The sequence below is a fragment of the Microtus ochrogaster genome, unplaced genomic scaffold (genome assembly GCF_000317375.1).
Source record: "Microtus ochrogaster isolate Prairie Vole_2 unplaced genomic scaffold, MicOch1.0 UNK6, whole genome shotgun sequence".
Lineage (NCBI taxonomy): Eukaryota > Metazoa > Chordata > Mammalia > Rodentia > Cricetidae > Microtus > Microtus ochrogaster.
Window position 1 is genome coordinate 10522194 of NW_004949104.1, and position 16255 is coordinate 10538448.

The following is a 16255-nucleotide window of genomic DNA, read 5'->3' on the forward strand; positions in this document are numbered from 1 at the left end:
TGTATCTCTCTGTACTGTGGGGTGTACTCTCCCTCAAGTCAAGCTCTGTGACCCAGAAGTGGCTTGCAGATGTGGGAAGGTGGCAGTGCCAGCAGGCGATGGCAGGTCACTCTCTAAGGCTCAGTGTGAAACCCACACCAAGGGTCTGGCCTCCACAGTCCTCCACCCCTACCCTGTGGTGTGGCTGAGGATTAAGAGAGATCACAAAGCAAGCAGGGCACATTTGGTACCTCCCTTACTGTAGGCCTATCCCCTCAGTAGGCCAGCCTGCCCCCTTGCAGAATGAATCCATAGCGAGATCCCCATAGGCACTGTCCCATGCTCACCTGCCCATCTTTTTGGATGAGGAAGAGGAAGAAGAAGAGGAAAAGGTCTTGGTTTGGACTGTGGTGCTGCTGCTGCTGCCATCTGCGGAAAAGGGGGTGAGATGAGGGCCTGGGCTGGACGGGAGGATATGGGGCGTGGGGGGGAGTCTGCCCGGAGGGATGGTGATAGACACAGTAGAGAAGTGAAAGTGGGAGCACGGTTGAACTTAAGGAAGAACTTAAGGAGGTGAGCAGGCAGCAGGCAGCAGGCACAGGAGAGAGCAGGTGGCCTTACTCTCCGAGCGCCTCACGAAACTTGACTCCACAGTGGTGGTGCGGGCCGTCTGTGTGCCATCGTCTGGAGGGACAGCAAAGGGACAAAGAAGCGTATGAAAGGTACAGGGAGTTAGCCTGAGCTCGCCCCGAGCCCCAGGCCCTGCTCAGTCTTACTGGAGTGGACGAGCCGCTCAGTTTTGGTAACTGTGCTGACAGCTGAGCCGTCAGCCGCCCGCTGACTGTGCCTCGTGGTGGTCTCCGTAGCCAGATTGTTTCGGCTCTCCCCTGGCCGGGCCCGTGCCTCCCGTAGTCGCTGTTCTCGCTCCTTGTCCCTCTGGTCTGAGCAGGAGATGCCCCCATGCATGCCCAGAGGGGCCGCCCAGCGCCACACAGCACACATGCATAGACACAAGGGGTACACGGGATGGAGTGGAGGCAGCTCGTTAGAAACACCAATGACAGAAAACCCGTGCCTCTCTAGGGATGGTTGAAAGTGGGTGGGTGGGGGGACAACCACAACTTGGCACAGAGCTGAGTGTGTGCTGAGGGTGATGGGCTCTGAGATGGGAGGGGGGATATTTGGATCCAAGACAAGTTTCTGTAGGACTAAGCAGCCAGTCAGGAGGGAATAGCTGACATCCAGAGAGAGCTGGGTGGGCACCGCAGCTGACTGGTGAACCCTTCAAACTAGTCTCAGGGAGGAGAGGAGCAACTGCAAGGAGGATGCTGAGACCCAGGGGTGGGTGCAGGTACTGGGAGAAGCCATCAGATCCAGGGAAAGAACACTTGAGAAAGAAGCTGGTGGGGAGGGTTAACTGGGTCTGCTGAAAAAGCAAGTAGGCTGGGGACCTGGGACATCAGGGCACAGGCAGCTCAGCGGGAGGGAGAGTGCTTGTCGGGGCTGCAGGAGGCATTTGACTGCCAGCTGGGAGTGGGGTAGGCTGGGGGAGTGATTGTTCTCAGAGAACAACTGTTCCAGAAGTCAATCTAGAGTATGAGGGAGAGAAGAGCCAGATCCAGGGAAGAACCGCAGGGAAGGGAAATGACCACATATGGGCTAGAGGCTAAGGGGAGCAACCCAGGGGAGAGGAGCAACTGGGGGATTATCTGGATTAAAGCAAGGCACAATTAGATGCAAGGTGAGAAGGGCCAGGGAATGGCTGGGAATGCACAGCTGGACACGGGCAAGGAGGCCAGGGAGCAGATGGCTCCAGGGAGGGGGGCACTAGGAGGGCAACTACTGCCTCCAGAATGAGGGGACCGCTGAGGAATGGAGCGGCTACATCTAGCGGGCAACTGGCTCTCTACCTCTCTTTCTTTGTCGGAGCTCACGGAGTGCAGCCCGGATGAGCTTCCGTTCCTCAAAGTTCGTAGTCTGGTCCAGCTGTAGATGAAACAGTTGCTGCACACCTGGGGCCTGCCAATCCCTACCCTCTGCCAGCCCCCAGCCTACCGGAGCTAACATACCATCTTGTCCAGGACTCCTTCATCCTCAATGGCCATCAGCTCCTCGGCACTCAGGGGGCTCCGCCCCTCTGGGGCTTTGTCCACTCGAGTCTGCTCTGTGCCATTAGCTGCTTCCACTGTCACAGAGGGGGGCTCTGCTGGATCTGGCTCCATCTACAGAGTGTGGAGAGGGTGTAGGGTTTACACAGGGATGGGAGTGAAACCTGGGTGGGAGAGGATTAGATCCTGGGGCTGCAGGCATAGCACTGGAAAAAGCCAACAGCCCGCCAGGCCTACTAATGTAGGTTGGCTATGTTGGCTTCAGGTCCAGGGTAGTCAAAGTGGAAGCCCCGTAAACAGTTTCCTACATATCCAGAATTCAGAATCATATTAATCCAAGTTGGTGGCAATAGGAACAATGGTTTCCATTCAGTAGAAAACATCTATATAAACACTGGGGATATTATCCCTGTCAGATACAGGGGAAACTGAGGCTAGGCCCTCTGTGAGTGTGATATGACCTGGGGGTTGAGCTGCAGTAGTTTAGCTCCTCAACTTGAGTTCTTTCTAATATTTTTTTTTCTAGCTTCCCCCAGGCAAGTATTGCTTGCCAAGGGGCTGGACCAGGTCCCAAGGTCTCCTAACAAGGTGGCCGAGTCGGGCTACCCCAAACTAAGACGTCTCGTCTCTGGAGGTCCAGACCACTTCCTTCCCCACTTTGCTGGATACCATTACCTAAGGGGCACCAGCACTGACCTATCTCCCCCAAGGGAACTCCCTCCCAGCTTGCCCCTTGAAGCCAAGGCCCAGCTCAGCTACTATAGCTGTCCCCTCCCAGCAGGGCCTCTGTCTGTCATGAGGGTAGGGACAGCCAAGGTGGCAGCTGCTCCAGAGAGGCCTGGCCTGGTTGAGGCTGCAGGACAGCTACCAGGGTTAAGAGTCTGGGACCTTCTTGCTCCAATCTTAGAGTACCCATGCTTAGTCCTCGGTACAATGAGGTAAACTGAGGTTTGGGCAGTGTTGGTCTGTCTACAGACACTCAGCAGAGCTGGGTTCAAATCAAGTCCCTCCCACGGGCTGACTTACGAGACTGCTGCTGCGAGAGGGACCCACAGAGGAGCTGCGGCGGGTGCTAAAGGCAGGCGGGTGGGCCACAGGAGCCCCAGCATCCTCAGCTGCCTGGAAGAGGGCCTCAGGGTCGGCAGCAGCCAGCAACAACTCGCTGGGCTCAAGCTCAGACTCCAGGTCCGGCAGAAGTGGAACACCCAGCCGCAGACTCAGTACCTCCACCTGCCTGGTCAGTGTGTCTAGTCGCCGGCTCAGAGCGGCTGTCTCTGCTCGAAGCTCTTCAGCTGCCTGAGCCACCGGCTCTACAGTGGCTAGGGCTGCATCAGCTGCCTGGGTCACTGCAGCCCGGCCCGCTTCAGCTACCGCCTGCAGCTCCTGTAATGCCCGGCTCAACCGTTCCTCAAAGGCCGCAGCCATCTCGGGCCCAGGCCCTGGTACTCCTGGCATTGTGCTACCGGGGACTCTTTGGGGTACGATGGTGGGACAGTAGCAGGGGCTGCTGTCTATGCTGGCAGCGTCAGAGTCTTTGCAGCTGGTCTGAGGGCGAAGGCAAGGGCAGTGAGCCTGCCCCGCCCCTGCTGGCCTCCCAGCCTGCCACCAGCCAGCTGGAGCAACTGCCCAAATAGAAACCTATTCTGGGCTCCTCTATGGAGGGGATGGAGGGGGATGGGTAGCCAGCCCAAACAGGCACACAGCCTGCTGCATGTCTCAAGGATTACTGAGACCAGAGTCCCATGACCCATAGGTAGAAAAATGGAAGCCAGGAGCAAGACACGGGCTGAGACAGCATGTGCATTAGCTGTACATCATGTATACCGTGTACATTCCATTTGCTGGGCTCCTGCAAATCTCTGCCCTCATGCCACATTGTCTTAGAAAGTCAGGGAAACGAAGGCACAAAGAGGTGGGCCTTTAAGCAACCTGTAGGAAAAGGGCTTGGCCCTGGGAGACATGTTCTCTCCAAGCCCAGACATTGTGCAAGTGCATCACAGACACACCATCTGCTCCCCAAGCAGGGGAGACAGGTGAGTTGTTAGCGCCAAAGTCATCTAACCCTGACACCTTCCATTCACCCCGAGAACCTCATCTGACACCCCATCCCAATCTGTTGGGTCCTGCTTTGTGGCACGAAGGTCGCTGTCATTCCCATTGTCTTCCTGTCACCCGCTAGAAGACCCAACGCTAGCTCCGCCTGACCACCTCACCTCAGTCAAAGCCCCATTCGGTCTTTGGTACAGCACAGAGGGCACTACCTGGGCAGACCAGTGGGAATCTCTTCCCCATCGCAGCTCCCAGCCAGCTGATCCCGGGCTCGGGAATGAATAATAGAAGGAATATATCGTATTTAGTTCCCGTGGCACCTGCTGGGCCAATGCCTCATTGCCTGATGCCCCCCTGCCTGCCTGTCTTCATCAGTGGCTCTGCTCTGCCTCCACAGCGAAGATGCTAATCAACAATCTCCTAATGGACCAGGCTGAGCTTGCGTGAGCCTGTGATCTGATCTCCATGCTGGGGCTGACGTCCAGCGTCAGGTGGCAACAAGGGTATCAGGGCTGCCACAGGAAGACAGCGGGAGCCCCTACCACCTTCTCCGAGCCTCAGGCTTCACACTTGCTCATGAAGAAAGAACTGATCAATTTAGGTACAAGGATCAGAGACTAGCAAATGGACCCAAGCATGGTGGCTCACGCCTGTAGTGCCAGCTCTCTGGAGGTGGAGACAGGAGGCTCACTGAGTTTAAGTTCAGCCTTGGCTATGTGCAAAGATCATTGCCAACCCAGGGCACAGGAGACTCCACATCAAACAAACTAAACAACAAAAGGTCAGCACATGGGGAAAATGACTTCAGCTATGTCTCTGGGTGATACAGTGGTTCAGTCTTAGTCATGCTACCCACTACCTGTGGACTGTTGGCAGCGATGCTCCTTCTCTGACCTCGGTGGCTTTGCACGCAGTGGCGAAGGAGCATCACAGAAAAAGCCTGCTAGTCTGCACCCTTAAAGCAGCCTCTGGAGCTGGTGTATGGTGAGGCTGGTGGATTCAAGAGGGGCTCACCTTAAAGTTGCAGCCTCCTCGGTTACCAGGGGAGGCATGGCTGAAGGAGGTAACCTGAGTGACACTACCCAGTCGGGTCACAGTCCCAGGGCTGCTGATGTGGCTGATGGTGCTCTTGCCTCCACTGCTGGTGTTGAGAAGAGTCGGGGGTGCCCGCAGTCCCAGGGTCAATTCTGGTTGGGGAGAAGGGTTGCTGTTAGGGCCAGTTGGAGTGAGGGCAGTGCCAGTCAAGGGAGTGACACCTTGGACACTGGACACTGCCCTGGCCACACATGCAGAACCAAAAGGGAGGGGTGGCAAGGGCTCCACCCTGGCAGTGAGAAGCCTACCTGCTCGCTGGTTGCCTGTGGGCAGCAGCACCCGGCCTGAGGAGGCCTGGCCACGGCCATCCTTGATCTCAATGGTAAATGTGGTCTTCATACTGCCCCCTGGTTCCCCAGTGCCAATGCCCACAGGTAGCGGGGTACTGGGCTCTTCTGAGCAGGGCCTGGACCCCCCTGCTCTGTTTTCAAGGGACCTGGGAGCCAAGCCCCGCCCCCCAGGGCCCTCCTCTTGAGGGCAGCTCTGAAGCTGGGCCAGGGAATGAGCAAGTTCTCTTTGCTTCTTGTGGGAGGAAGTGTCATTGGGACCTCGGGAGGAGGAGTTGCTGGGGGAGGAGACAGGGGTGGTGCCAATGAAGGAAGGGCCCAGGGGCCTCGTGGGGGTCAGCGAAGTGAGGGCTGTTCTAGGTGGGCCATCCTGGAGCCTGGCAGCCACCGCTGGGGTATCAGATGTAAACTTGCGGACTCGGTCTCTCACGGAGCCAGCCCGTTGGAACTGGGACCGTCCTGCAAGGGGGACCGGCTCTGGAAGAGACAAGAAGGCTGTCAGTGACTGGGTGGAGTAGGGGCTGCCCAGAACTTGGGGGTAGTAAATACGGGCAGTACCTCGATTTTGGGTTGGCTGTCGGGGACTGAGCACAGACAGGGAGCGTTGGCAGGGCTGTGGTTCAGGCAGATCTGGTAGGTTGGTGAGTAGGTGGCAGCCATATGGGGGAAGAGACAGAAAAGTGGATGGTGGGGTGGTGTCCATGTCACTTTCATCTCAACACCTCGGCGGCGCCTCGCCATGCCTGGCACCCCCTCTGCTGAGGCCTGCCTACTCAGCTGCAACCCTCGTGCAGGCTCCTCCTTGCTCTCCTGCACTGACCCAGGATGACGTGCGCACTCTTAGGAGCCAGGGGTAAGTTTGGGCCAGAGAAGGTATCCAGATTCTCCTTACTGATGGGACTAGGGGACAGTCCCCCCCACCCCCAGCCAGTACTGCCCATAGATCCAGCTGGGTGATGGGTGTACTCCCTTATTGGGGAGAAGAATGTGCCTGAGGCCTGTTGCCTTTCAAGGCTGTGAGGAGGCCTCTGGCCATGGGTGGCAGGGGCGGGAATACCTCGGGGGCAGCGGTGGGGAGTGCTGGGGACTGCCTGAACCTGGAAGCTACAGCTGTTGAAGCATCAGAACCCATCCTACCGGCGGGGAAAAGGAAGCAGGGGAAAGCGGAAGCCTGTAGCAACCTGCACAGGGATCCTCACCCGCTCTCTTAGTGCTGGCGGAGCCTCTAGTGGGGGCCAAGGTGTTAGAGGGCTCCATGGGGCCAGGCGGGGGCTGCAAGGGAGACATCACATAGGAAGGGGCTATCAGACAGAGGGCCTCACCTGCCTGGCATCCCTGCCTCTCACCAAACTCACCTTGCTGATGACCGGTCCATGAGAGCTGGGGGGTGCTGGTGACATGGGGGGCTCAGGGCTGGGAGCTACTGAAGGGCAAGGAAGTGGCTTGGAGCTGTCCAGAGCCTCAGCAGCAGGACACTGGGCTCCAGCCGGCTCTGGGAGAGGCTCAGGGGAAGCAGTGGTGGGTGAACTGTCAGGTGAGGCAGGTGAGCTGGGCGTGCCCCCAGGCGGGGCCCTCAACAGGAGTGTCACTGTGGTCACATCCTGGCTGGTGTCCTCAGGGGCTGGGGCTGGGGCTGGGGCTGGCTCTGCCACGTCTGTCTGCTGTTTCTGTTGCTCTTGCTCTGGCACCTGCAGCGGACCCACAGGACGGAACCAAGGTTTCTCTGACTCCGAGTGCTAACCCCACCCAGGGAGGGCCAAGCTGACGGAGCAGGCCATGCAAAGCAGAGGGGCTGGGCATGGCTTCCTGTGGGCACACCTGCATAAGGAAGACTAGTCAGTGCCAAAGGTGGGTTGACAATCACCAGATCCTAACGTCAACAGTTGGTGATGACAGGAAACTGGCTGGGGGGTGGGGGGGACTCCTATGTCCAGAGAACCTCGAGAGCAGAGTTCTGGCCTCAGACTGGCTAATCAGAGAAAGCCAGCTGTGCAGGACTGGGCAGCTAGCACCCTCTGCTGGCCATTAGTGGAAACTGTATGTTGTGACTTCTCTTCCACACTCCTGAAGAATAAATGACGCTGAGCACTGCTCAGCAGGGGCCTGGCAAGCAGGCCACGGTGAGGTAAGGATGCGGTACTTTCTGGCGGGTGAAGGGCAGCACAGGACGTGCTTAGTCAGGGGAGGTACCAAGACTAGACTTGCATTTCTAGGAGATCCTTTTGGCTGCTGAGCACAGGCAGGGTGGTAGGGGTAGGGGTGGGAAGTAGGTGCCAGCGTGTCCATGAGAGTAGCGACGGGGAAGGAACAGTAACTTGGAGTTGTATAGACAGGCTGGCTTTGAGAGAAACACCTGAGTTCAAGGTCTGGAGTGGAAGGCGTACGCCTGAGAGTATAAAAAACTAACTCCAGGGTTTCCTCAAACACTGGCCAAGGGCCAGCTCCCCAGTCAAATGACAGTGTAGCAAAAATGCCCTGTACTACTGGCACCAGGAGGCACAAGACACTGGTTCCCCCTCCCTCCACACCCATACTCCTTACCTTACCAGGGTCCAGTCTGTGCGCTGCCTGCCTTCTGCTATCCTCTCGGGAGTCACTACTAGGAAGTCTACTGCACAGTCTCCCAGCCAAGGTGGCAGCTGGAAGAGCAGGGGCAAGTGTCAGGAGGTGACTGAGATGCTGTAGGCAGCAGCTGGTAGGGCAAGGGCGGCTCTAGGCCAGGGCACCTACCCTCAATCTCCTGAGCTCGCACACGGCGGATGGCAGCTCGGATCAGCTTGCGTTCCTCGTACTCACCGGCACTTCGAAGCTGTGGGTGACAGGCAGGCCACAAGGGATGGACTGTGGAGTCTGGGTTTTTATTTACCCTTCCCCTATCCCTTGCCTGCCCTGGGCCTCACCAGTGTGGTCAACTCCTCTACATCATTCATGGACTCCAGCCTCCCTGCCAACCGTGCGAGGGCAGCCTGCTGCTCGGCTTCCCGCTGTTGAGCGCTGCAGAGACACCATGAGCATAACTACCATTGTATGACAGGGTCTGGAGGGTGTGAGCTCAAGGAAAGGGTCAGGATCAGAGGCCTGAACCTTGACATAGACACGGAGCTGTCTGTTTAGAATCTCTGAGCAAACATCAATATATATATACATCTGTGGACACAGGCACTAATGCCACACGCTACCCATACGGCATGGCCCCAGTTGGCACTTGGTCCATACCCACAGGTATCCTGTGCATTCCAATGCTCACAGGCATCAGACACACCTGCCTTCACACGAGATGACCCCCTGGCACCACCTGCACTTGCAAACCCAGCCCCCTCTGCCACTCACTGTAGCCAGTTTTCCTTGTTGTCTTGCCGTTCAGCGCGGAAACGTTTGGATGCCAAAGTCCCCTCGTCTCGTTCTAGCTCCTGCCGCTGCAGCTCCCGGATGGCAGAGCGGATCCGCCGCCGCTCTGCTAGATCTGCCGTGACCTCCAGCTGCAATGCAGGTGGGAGTGAGGGGTAGGGCATTCTGTCAGGGGCAGAGGGACTGGCACCAACTGCCCATAGTTCTGCCTGGGACACAATGAGAGGCTTGTCTCCAGTCTCTCTACCCTAAGCCTTCCACGTGCCTGCCTCCCACTCAGGGTCTTTAGGAGAGACCAAGCTCATGACGCCAAAGATCCTGAGGAGCCCACTGTGCACTGTGGTACACAGACCACCTTCTGTGAGTTCAGGGCCAGCAACCACATACCCAGGTCAAGGGCCAAGCAGTCAGGCACTCCTTTCTGTGACTTGATACCTGCTCATTAACCTTTCAGACCAGGGAGCCACAGGAGAAAGAGTGTGGTCACCCTTCTGAGGGGCCCTGGAAAAGGAAGGGTGATCCAGGTAGCTGAAGTCCCCTGTGATCTAGACCCAGAGTAGCAGGACCCTGCTGGAAAATGTCAGATAGGGAAACTGAGGCAGAGGAAGGTGCTGTAGGGTCCTTGTTCTCTGCTCGGCTGAGGGTTACTTTTCCCCTTTCCTGGCTCTGGCCTAGCCCTAACCATCATGGAAGAAGTCAAGGCCCAGAATGAGAAGGGCTGGTCCCCTAGAGAGATAAAGATAAGGCAGCTAGCACCAGGGTCTACCTAGAGCCCCCAGAGGTATCCACAGAGTGCAGGAACTCTTATCAGCTTCTCAGTTCAGAAGTTCATGGGAAATTGGGGACCTGATAGAAACAGGTTTAGAAAAATGTGCTCCCTTTGTGGTGTGTGGGCAATGCCTTCCCCACACCACCCAGCACAGTGGCCCCTTGAAGGGATCTTATGGTAGAGGCCTGGCTCAGGGCTGGCCATCAGAGCAGTGGCAGAGCCAAGCCTCCCATGTGGGTCTAGCAGGCAAACAGGAACAAGAAAAGCACACAGTGACTGACTCTCCCTTTTCAATGCTCTTCCTTCTCGGGTAGGGAGCTGAGTGGGCAGAGATAAAGAAGCCTCCGTAGGGACTGTGAGCTGGTCCAGTTTAGCCAAGAACCAGCTTGTCTTCATCTGAAGAGAGCAGGCAAAGCCTTGAGGGACAGCTCTCCAAGATCCATGTTCCTGAGGAGCTACGGAGGGTCAGTCCCTTGCAGCTCAGGCCAGAGCCCCCATCAGGTTCCAGTCTTGGCTCTACAGTCGGGGTATATTCCTTAACCTCTCTGTCACTGCTTCCTAATTTTCCAGATGGAACAAAGGCCTTTGGGACTGGGCAAGAACAGGGGGAGGGAGCAGTGACTCAGGGTGGCCTCTTCTACATACACAACATGCACATGCAAAACCATTGCTTCTCCTCTGGGTTCCCATCTGCCAGGAGTAGACGGCGAAGGAAAGACAGAACATACTGGTATATTTATTGAGACCCAAATTATGTCAGGTCCTGCACTAAATCCCCACCTGTTGTTTCAGGTTGTTTGTTTGAGACAGGGCTTGTGTGCGTGCGTGCGTGTGTGTGTGTGTGTGTCTGTGTGTGTGTGTGTAGCTCTGGCTGTTCTGGAACTTGCTTTGCAGAGCTGGCCTGGGGCTCAGAGATTTGCCTGCCTCTGCCTCCAGAGTTGTTGTTTTTTAAAGATTTATTTGTATTTATGTGTATGCATGCGTCTGTATGCGTGTATGCTTCATGTGTGCTGGTGCCTGTAGGGGCCAGGAGAGGGCATCAGATCCCCTGGAGCTGGAGTGGTTGTGAGCCACCTGATGTGGGTGCTAGGAACCAAATTTGGGTCTTCTGGAAGAGCGGCAAATGCTCTAAACTGTTGGGCCTACTCTTGATACATTATTTCTGTCTGATAAGAGAGAAATGAGTGTCTTGTTCATGATCAAAAAACTTGAAAGTTTCAACATAGGTCTTTCTGACAGCAAGGCTCATCTAAGACTGAAGATGGCTGCAACCCTGGAGTCTCTGTCAAGGTGGGAACTTTGAGGTTCTGTATTGGAGACCCCTCTAGCCTGGTCTAGAAATGTCAAAGCCTTAGGAGACCTTATCACAATCAAGGGAAAGACGCTCATTTCCCTGAAACATTTGGGGGTTGGTAGCCTTACAGCTGGTCAGACTGGTCCAGACGGTAAAGGCCCCGAGATACAACGACTAATCCTTTATATCATGGGTCCCCTTTATATCATGGGTCCCCGCTTCCAAGCCCTAGGGCGTGGGGAGAATAAGATGGGAAGTTGGCCATTTCTTCAACCCCTGGGTACCTCAATAACTCGATCTGGAAACTGGAATCCTCCCTCTGAATCTCCTAAGTGGATGGGGTGGCCGAGGGATGGACCTCATTCTGCTGGCCACTTCCTGGCATGTTCCTTCCTTTTGGGACTGTGGGCAAAGCTCTGACCTGTGTCCCTCTTGTGTGTCTTGTGTTCCCCACCCTCTCACACATCAAAGGTCAGATCACAGTGTTCCTACTGTGTCCAAAGTTCCCCACCCTCTCAGTAACCCCCACTGTGTGTGGAGGGGACTGTGGGAGGGAGGGAAGGAAATACAAAGAGCTATTGTCCACCAGGGGGAAGGGGACGGTTTCCTAAACTGCCTAGTGAAATTCTCCAGGGAGGAAAGAGGGTGCTTCCTCCTCCTGCGGGAGGCTGGAGGGGGCAGGACGGGCAGGACTAGAGTTCTGGAGCTCTCTACTCTTGCTGCTGGGGCGTCCGACCCAGCGTCTCAGTAACTTTTGTCTCTCCACCTGCCTAAGAACCGATTTCTCCTTTCAGGTCCTCCCTCAACCCCAGGATCAGAGCTGCCCGCAGTGTTGAGAGCAATGGGAGAACGCCTCGCAAGGGGGCGCTAAAGGTCCGCAGGCTGCGGCCACTAGCGCGGGGCTAGCCCGCGCCCCACCCACCCTAGTCTCTAGCCGGGCGCCGCTGCTAGGAGTCCGGCAGGAAGCCCCCGCTACCGCATCTGCAAAGGAAGGGAGGTTCACAGCACCTAAGCCGCTTCCCAGGTCACCCGGCTGGGAGGTGGAAGGCGCGCAGACACGTGGCATGGGGCACACGCGGCGTGCTTGTCCCCGGGTACCCCTGTCCCACGCAGCCCACCACCCCGACCTCAGGAATGTGCGGGAGAGGGGCCGGAAGCAGCTGCGGCTCCCGAGTCAGCTGGGCACAGCTTTCCCATATAAGGCCGGGCCCCGCGGGGAGGAGCCGGGTTTGGGACGCCCCCGTTCCTGCCACGAGGCCGGAGGGTGGGACCCTCACAGCTCCGGGGCGCAGCAATGGTGGGTGCGGGGCGGTCGAGCCGCAGGGCTGGGGTGGGCCTGGGACCGCGATCCGAGCCGGGGTTTGGCCTCGCTTGTCCTTTCCTCCCAGGCCCCGGGGCCGGGAGGAAGTGCGTCGTCAACTACTGCTTCTGTTTCTTCTCTCTAACGCTTCCCCCAGCCCCCAAACTTTCCGTGCGTGGGGTCTGATGCTGGATAATCCCAGAGAGTGCGTGGACACCCAGCCTGGCTTTCCCTGTGGAAAGTCTGCCACCCTCACGAGGACTCTGACTTCTTGAGGGACGGTGAAGACGGCTGCGGGGCGTCTTTGGAGACCCAACCCCATTTCCTGGCTCTAGGAGTGGCTGCCCTAAACTCAAGAGGAGGTTAAGGTGCTGGCCCCAGGATATACAGGCCAACTGCCTAGGGGAGGTCAAGGCAACTAGGTCAAGTGGCCCCAGCCTCTTTCTCTAGGGGCAAGGATTGCTGGTAGCGTGGGACACTCTCTACTTTTTTGCCCAGGACAGAGATCAGAGGCAGGGTGGTGAGGCTCTGGCCCCTCTCCCCATGGCCTGCTGCATGGCCGTGTGGATGGTCACATTACTGGCCCGTGTTTTCGCACTGCCTCCCTGTACATGGTCGTAGGAAGAAGGTGGTAAACAGGGATGGAGTGTGGACTAATCCCAGCCTCTATCCCAAAGTTAGGGCCCTATCTTGTTCCACCCCTGTGCTAACACTAGCAACCTTATTTATTTATTTATTTATTTATTTATTTATTTATAATTTAAGTGCATTGGTGTTTTGCCTGCATGTATGTCTGTGTGAGGGTGCCAGAAGCCCTGGATTGGAGTTACAGACAGGTGTGAGCTGTCATGTGGGTGACTTGGATTTGAAGCCAGATCCTCTGGAAGAGCAGCCAGTGAGTGCTCTTAACTACTGAACTATCTTTCCAGCCCTCCCCCCCAACATTTTTTAACAAGTAAGAAAACAAAACAAAACAAAACAAAAAAAAAACCCTGAGGCTTAGAGAAGAAAACAACAGACTAGACATCACAAGTCTATTTCTCTCTCATGGCCAGACTCTGGGTATCCCACAATCCCCTCTGGAGTTTGGACCTAGAAAAGCTTATAACCCGGAGCGTTTGGGTATGCGATTTCAGCACACAGGTGGCAGCATCCTGGCTCTTGGAGCATGTGTGAGCATTCTGTAAGATGGTGTACTCAGTGCCCTACTGTTCTGCTGCCATTATCATTGGGCAGGCTTCCAGGAGTGGGCAGTGCCCAGGCTGCCTTCCCACACCTGCGGCAGCCCATGGGTGAGTCCCCAAGAAGTTACTGTTTAAACAGGAGATGACAGTTGGGGGTGGGTACGGACCAGGTCTCAGCACTGGACATGGACAGGCACATGCCACAAGGGCCTGTGGATCAGCCGAATGGAACCAACTTGGCCCTGTTTCTGTAACCTCTCCTCCAAACCCCTCCTTCTTATGCGCTGAAGAGTGCAAAAGCAGTGGCCCTAGAGCCCTGGCTTGGCTCTTGCCCACCCCATAGTACAGTAATAGGGCTACTTACCAGTTTTCGGAGGGCTCCCTCATCCAGCCCAGCTAAGGCCTCATCCGCCATCTTGCTGGCCCCTAGCTCCTTAAGTGTGTCAGCTCTCGGTGGCACTCGGGGAATTCTGCAAGAGGCAGACATGAGTTGGATTGCTGAAGCTTGTGGAAATCTCAGTCCCTTAGTTTCACGCCTGTTTCCCTCTCTACCCCCTGAGCATTCGTTTCTGTTCTATACTAACTACCCAGCCATGTGCTCCTGGCTAGGAGCTGTCCTCTGCCCCAGGGTGGTTTGCTGAAAAACTCACTAACCAAGAATAGGTGTTCGTGTTTCAGCCTTACCAGCTTGGCTGCCAGTCTGCCCTGTGGTCTAAGTTGGCATCCTGACCAAGCCCCAAACAAGGAGGGCATGGACCTGGACTGAGAAAGGACTCAGCAAGGCCCACCCAAGCTGTTTACCACCAGGGGGTGCAAGCTTCCTGTCACACCCATTCATCTCCAGGGCTACCCAGCCTCCCCCTCTACCTGCCCTCCACAAACTGGACGTCTGGCTGTGGGCTGAGGCCACGTCCATCTTTCTGCTCCTGTCACTAATTCCTTCAGGTGTGGGGGCTGCTTGTGTCTTCTGAATTCTCAGAGCCAGCCTTCTGGTACATTTCCTCCCTGCAACGCCGATGGGCCTGGCTCTCTGGAGCCGGGTGTCCAGTTTTCCCAGTCAGCTCACACACTCAGAACTCACCTAGAGTTTGCTTCCCAGCTGGAAGTGCCTTGGGAAGCTGACCCACCCAACCTCTGGACTTTGGGCAAACGGAGAGAATGGGAGAGGGCCAAACGGTCATCACAGGGGGGTCAGTAGAACTCAGACTCAAAGGGCAGGAAGGATCTAATACAAATCGTGGTTATTTCTGCCTTCTCAAGTCCCCTCCCAAAAATGCCGCCAAGACTCCAGGGTGTTTGTTTCTTGTCCAATCACTATCAAAACGGATCCCTAAATCTGGTGGCAGTCTTTTTGCCCGACTCTCTCCTTCCTGGACCCCGGAGTCTCTGGAATTTGAGAATCCATGGCCTAGCACACCTAGATACTTAGTTAATATGGTGACTGGAATGGCCTCGGGACCCCCACCTCCACTGATTCATCCCGAAATCATCCCTTCTCTCCACAAGTCACTTAGTGTGAGTCACCCTATCCGGTGAATGGGTCTGGGGGAACCCTAATGTACATTAATTGGAGTTTGAAGAACACCGTCTGTTCAAGTCAGTGCTTGAACTTGCCAACCATTCTTAGGGTCTTTGCCTCCTGATCTAGCTATTCTGTCTGGGGTAACTCCCCCTCCCCGGTGTCATTTAATGGTCACCGGTCTTAGATATTGTAGACATGCTGTGCTTCCTCATGTTGGGCAAGGCTGTTCCTAGTACCATTCTGCTCAGAAATTCCTGTCACTGATTGCCACTATTCCCATGGCTTCATGCTACACAGTTTGGGGTCCTGGAGATTGTTAAGGCCCTGTGGGTGAGGGGTCGTGATCTGGGAAAGTTTCCTCAAGGTATCAGTTCCCCACAGATTAGTGTCTCTGGGGATCGTGGAGCCCTTTAGAGGTCCACAGCTGCCTTCACCAAGGTCTCAGAACCTTAATCCTGTGGTCTGAAGCTCCCATAATTTGGCTGGGGCTCCCGGACCTGAGAGTTCCAGAATCCCTGTCCTGACATCTAGGTTTCACCACCCCACCCCTGACCCATCTTGCCTCTGAGGGTCGCCCCAAGATCCTCATACCCACCTCTCAGTCCGGCCCGCCTTTTCCGTGCGGGTTCGTGTTTGCTCGGGACCCGGCAGATGCAGAGGAGACGGGACGCACGACAGCCCGGGATCCCAGCCGGTTCAGCAACGTCCCCTGGACTCTGCGGTAGACGCCTGTCCCGCGGCGCCTGCCAGCTGGCTGGCCCCGCCCTGACAAGCTGCCCCAGCCAATTCTCTGTTGTGTCCCGCCCCTTCTCGGGTCCTATTGGGAAAATTCAATTTTTGGGTCCCACCCCCATTAAACTCCCGCCCCTCACTGTCCAGGGATGTTGGGTATTGTAGTTTTGAGGGCTGCTGCCGCGGTGTCCTTGACCTCCTCGGGTGGGCTTCGATAGGACTCAGGCTGTAAACCGAAGTCCAGGAAGGTGCCACAAGCCGGGCAAATATCTTGAGATGGGGTAAACTCTGAGAGGTCTGGACAGCCCCTCCCCGCCCTCCTCTTTGTTCCTGAGACTACATCCTTTCTCCGGACTCCACCCACTACTGGCTTCGGAACTCAGGCTTGCTCCGCCAACGCTCACAGAGCGCTTTCGGGACACCTGGTCTTTGCCATCGCAGGGTAATGACCAGCAGCATCTTGACCCTGTATCGAGTCGCCAAAGACCCTCTGAGATGGAACAGGATCAATCATACCGGTAGTACGTCTTCCCCTGTCCATAAAGCATGCTCTCCCAAACATTTTAAAGTCTGCCTCTGGGAGCCCTG

At 56.2% G+C, this 16255-nt stretch overlaps 1 protein-coding gene across 4 annotated transcripts in view; it reads right to left on the bottom strand.

Annotated features, from left to right (window-relative positions):
* Positions 1-15634, bottom strand: part of Smtn (smoothelin) — a 22940-nt gene extending 7306 nt beyond the window's left edge. For 3 of the 4 annotated variants that reach the window (XM_013353401.1, XM_013353399.2, XM_005366110.2), the window contains exons 1-16: positions 15531-15634; positions 13778-13883; positions 8849-8997; positions 8419-8512; positions 8249-8327; positions 8060-8157; positions 6874-7206; positions 6718-6790; positions 6077-6148; positions 5480-5995; positions 5151-5323; positions 2049-2201; positions 1890-1965; positions 756-920; positions 601-663; positions 327-408 (exon numbers count right to left, since the gene is read on the bottom strand). In XM_013353401.1, coding sequence (XP_013208855.1) covers positions 327-408; positions 601-663; positions 756-920; positions 1890-1965; positions 2049-2201; positions 5151-5323; positions 5480-5995; positions 6077-6148; positions 6718-6790; positions 6874-7206; positions 8060-8157; positions 8249-8327; positions 8419-8512; positions 8849-8997; positions 13778-13828 — 2177 coding nt within the window. In that variant the 5' untranslated portion in view covers positions 13829-13883; positions 15531-15634. Of the gene's footprint in view, positions 1-326; positions 409-600; positions 664-755; positions 921-1889; positions 1966-2048; positions 2202-3113; positions 3207-5150; positions 5324-5479; positions 5996-6076; positions 6149-6717; positions 6791-6873; positions 7207-8059; positions 8158-8248; positions 8328-8418; positions 8513-8848; positions 8998-13777; positions 13884-15530 lie in introns of all 4 variants that reach the window. The other variant, XM_026788752.1, reaches the window with a different exon arrangement.
* Positions 15635-16255: the final 621 nt, after the last annotated feature.